General features: G+C 32.5%; 1 protein-coding gene across 1 annotated transcript; it reads left to right on the forward strand.

Annotated features, from left to right (window-relative positions):
• Window positions 1–365: 365 nt before the first annotated feature.
• LOC25480581 (probable glutathione S-transferase parC) lies at window positions 366–2,078 on the forward strand. Its single transcript, XM_039828416.1, has 2 exons — window positions 366–787; window positions 1,605–2,078. Exons 1-2 carry the CDS (start codon window positions 473–475, stop codon window positions 1,947–1,949), a joined length of 660 nt encoding a protein of 219 aa, XP_039684350.1. The 5' UTR covers window positions 366–472; the 3' UTR covers window positions 1,950–2,078.
• The last annotated feature ends 1,146 nt before the right edge of the window (window positions 2,079–3,224 follow it).

Raw genomic sequence — 3,224 nt, forward strand, 5'->3', positions numbered from 1 at the left:
AATAATTTTAGTTAGAATATTTTTCATGTATTAATTCAGTTTATATAAGAAATATTATGCATTAGATTTTTCCGTGTATTTGTGATAGTTTTGATAAAAAAAATATTTGTAATAGCTTTTTTATACACACATAAATGTCTCTTTTTTTTTTTATGTGAAATTTTGTAAATGTTCAATTATTGGAATGACAATATATGTCAATTTTGCATCACGTTTTTGTTCTTATTACTTGCCAACTGTCTTATTCCCCACATGTAGTTTTCCACCGCAAAACACAAGTTAATAATTAAATAATACAATAAAAAATGCTCTAAAGATGTTAAAGTTTTCATATAATGGTTAACTACTTGATAAAGACTATTAAGCTTTGTCTCATTTTCAACAAGTTTTCCATCAAAAAAGAAAAAGAAAAGAACATTATCTAAAAGTCTAGTTCTTTCTAATTCTCTCATCTCTGTGATTGCCTTTGACAATGGCAGAAGAGTTGATATTATTGGATGAATGGCTTAGTATGTTTGGTATGAGAGCAAGGATAGCATTGGCTGAAAAAGGCATAAAGTATGAGTACAAGGAAGAAGATCTTGAAAACAAGAGCCAAATGCTTTTGAAAATGAACCCAATTCACAAGAAGATTCCTGTTCTTATCCATAAGGGAAAACCAATTTCTGAGTCCATCATTATTGTTGAATATATTGATGAGGTTTGGAAGGATAAGGTCCCATTTCTACCCTCTGATCCTTATCAGAAAGCTCAAGCCAAGTTTTGGGCTGATTTTGTCAACAAGAAGGTAAGTTTTGTTAGGTACCAAGGTTTTTTGTGTCTCATTCAATGGCTTAACATATTTTTATCTACCAGAAATTAAATTAAAATATCTAATTTCACTTGTTGGAAGTAACTTTTGATTCAATGTTTTCATTTTTCATGTATTGTTTTTGAGTTTGAATAGATCAAGATTTGTTAATGAATTAAATGACATGATGGTTAACTTCTTTTTTATTGTTTTCTCTAATATTCAATGGATGGAAAATTATTAGTTAATTAGACATCATGTATATTGAGTAATACTTGTATCCAAGGTTCTCAAAATCGGGACTTTACTTCAGGTCGAAAGGGAATAACAAAATCGGAACTCGTAAAATCGCAATCAAAATTGAAGGATTTTACTCAAGTATTTTCGTAGAATCGATATAGGAAATTGTAAAATCGCAATCAAAATCGATGGATTTTACCAAAAAAATAATACTAAATATATGGTATAAATGGTATATAGTCATAAATGACTTAGTTTATAAGAAATCGTAAAATCGCAATCAAAATCAATGGATTTTGCTTATTTTGGGATTCTACAATAGATTTAAGTCGTTGAAGGTGAAGAAAGTCGCAAAATCGTGGATTTTAGGATTTAAGTAGGGATTTTGACAACAATGATTGTATCCCTTCCTTCCTAGTGAGATATGAGTATAGGAAACATTCTTCATATTTCATCAATGGATGGATTTATCATTCATCTTATTGTTATCCATACTATTAAAGACTAGGTTGCATCAATGTGCAAGGAGAATATGCTACTTTTTATTCATTTTAATGTGTTAAAAAAAATGCAGGTTGGTGATGTTGGAGGAAGGATATGGGCTGGAAAGAGAGATGAGATTGAATTGGCAAAGAAGGAGTTGATTGAAGGCTTAAAGGAATTAGAGAATGTGCTTGGAGACAAACCTTATTTTGGTGGTGACACATTTGGGTTTGTTGACATTGCTTTGATCCCTTTCTATAGTTGGTTTTATACTTATGAGAAATTATGCAACTTCAAAGTTGAGGAAGAGTGTGAAAAGCTGATTGTTTGGGCAAAGAGATGCAAGCAAAGAGATAGTGTTTCCAAATCTGTTGCGGATGAGAAAGAAGTGTATGAATTTGTTGTTAACTATAGGATGAGATTTGAGTTGGACTGAGAAGAGACTTTGAACTCTGAGAAATTGAACTTGTTGGTCTTGTTTTCTTGAAAATGTAAACTAAACAATTTGGTTGTTCCTATTAGTGCTTTGGTCCAATATAGTTATACAAATAAGTAAACTATCAAATATAGTTATGCAAATTTTGCAGGTTTTCAAATAATGTTGTGCAAAATTTCCTTCCTTTGTTGCTATGTGGTTCCAATCGCCTCCAATCTGCACTCAAACCCTACATAAACGTTGTGTACAATCACAACCTAAAACATATTACCTAATTTAACTACGAGGAGGAGCCATATATAGGAAAGCTATTACAAAAATAATGAAAACTACTAACACTATATATATCTTACCATAGGTTTCAACAAAGAATTGAAATGAAAGCTTTGGTTTATAAGCACTATAGTCGTCATTGGTTCTACTTTTTCCAGTTGTGTTAAACATGTCAAAACAAAAGTTTTCATCATACCATAGGTACACATGATCTGAAACCAATTTTGTAGCAAAAGAGCACATACTTGTATTTCTGATGTTTTCACCACCTTCCATGTAGCATTCACATCCGATTTTCCAATTGCGATTCTTTTCATTTGGTAATGATTGAGGAAGAATGAGGCAGAAAATGAAACCAAATATGTTGGATTGTGGAGAATGTCAGACTGAAAGTTTGATGGTTATCGATGCTTTAGTTGACCGATAGTGAAACCAGTCAGGAACTCTACTTCCAGGGCAAATAACAGTTGGTGGATGATGATAAGACGACAACGTCGCCTCTGATTTAAAAAAGAAACAAGGGTCACTTTCACTCCCTTCTATTTTTGCTGATATCAACATAGGCCGCCTCTTTTAGTCTGACTTGGGCGTCTAACATAATAGCATTGCGGGAGTATTCATTCAATTCCACACAATTTTTTAAGGAAATGAATACCTTGTGCTCTTAGTTCATCAATAACAGGACAGGTGAAGACGGTCTCCAAGGACGTGCAGTTGGTGACATCCAACACTTCAATGGATGGTGGGAGTTCCGGTAGATACTAAATGCTCATGCATTACAAGTCAAGAGATTCTAGCTGTGAAAGATGCTTGATGCTTTTAGGAATGTTCTTCACATTGCTTCCACTGAGTGATAAATAATACAATGATGCATTTGCACAAGGAGTTATTTTGACGATTTTCACAAATGTGAAGATACATATCTAGTTCATTCGAACAAGGATTGAATATTTTATTTGTACCATGTGCTATGGCATAAATCTTTAGACCGTCATTCTAAAA

Source organism: Medicago truncatula, chromosome 8 (assembly GCF_003473485.1).
Source record: "Medicago truncatula cultivar Jemalong A17 chromosome 8, MtrunA17r5.0-ANR, whole genome shotgun sequence".
NCBI classification, from domain to species: domain Eukaryota; kingdom Viridiplantae; phylum Streptophyta; class Magnoliopsida; order Fabales; family Fabaceae; genus Medicago; species Medicago truncatula.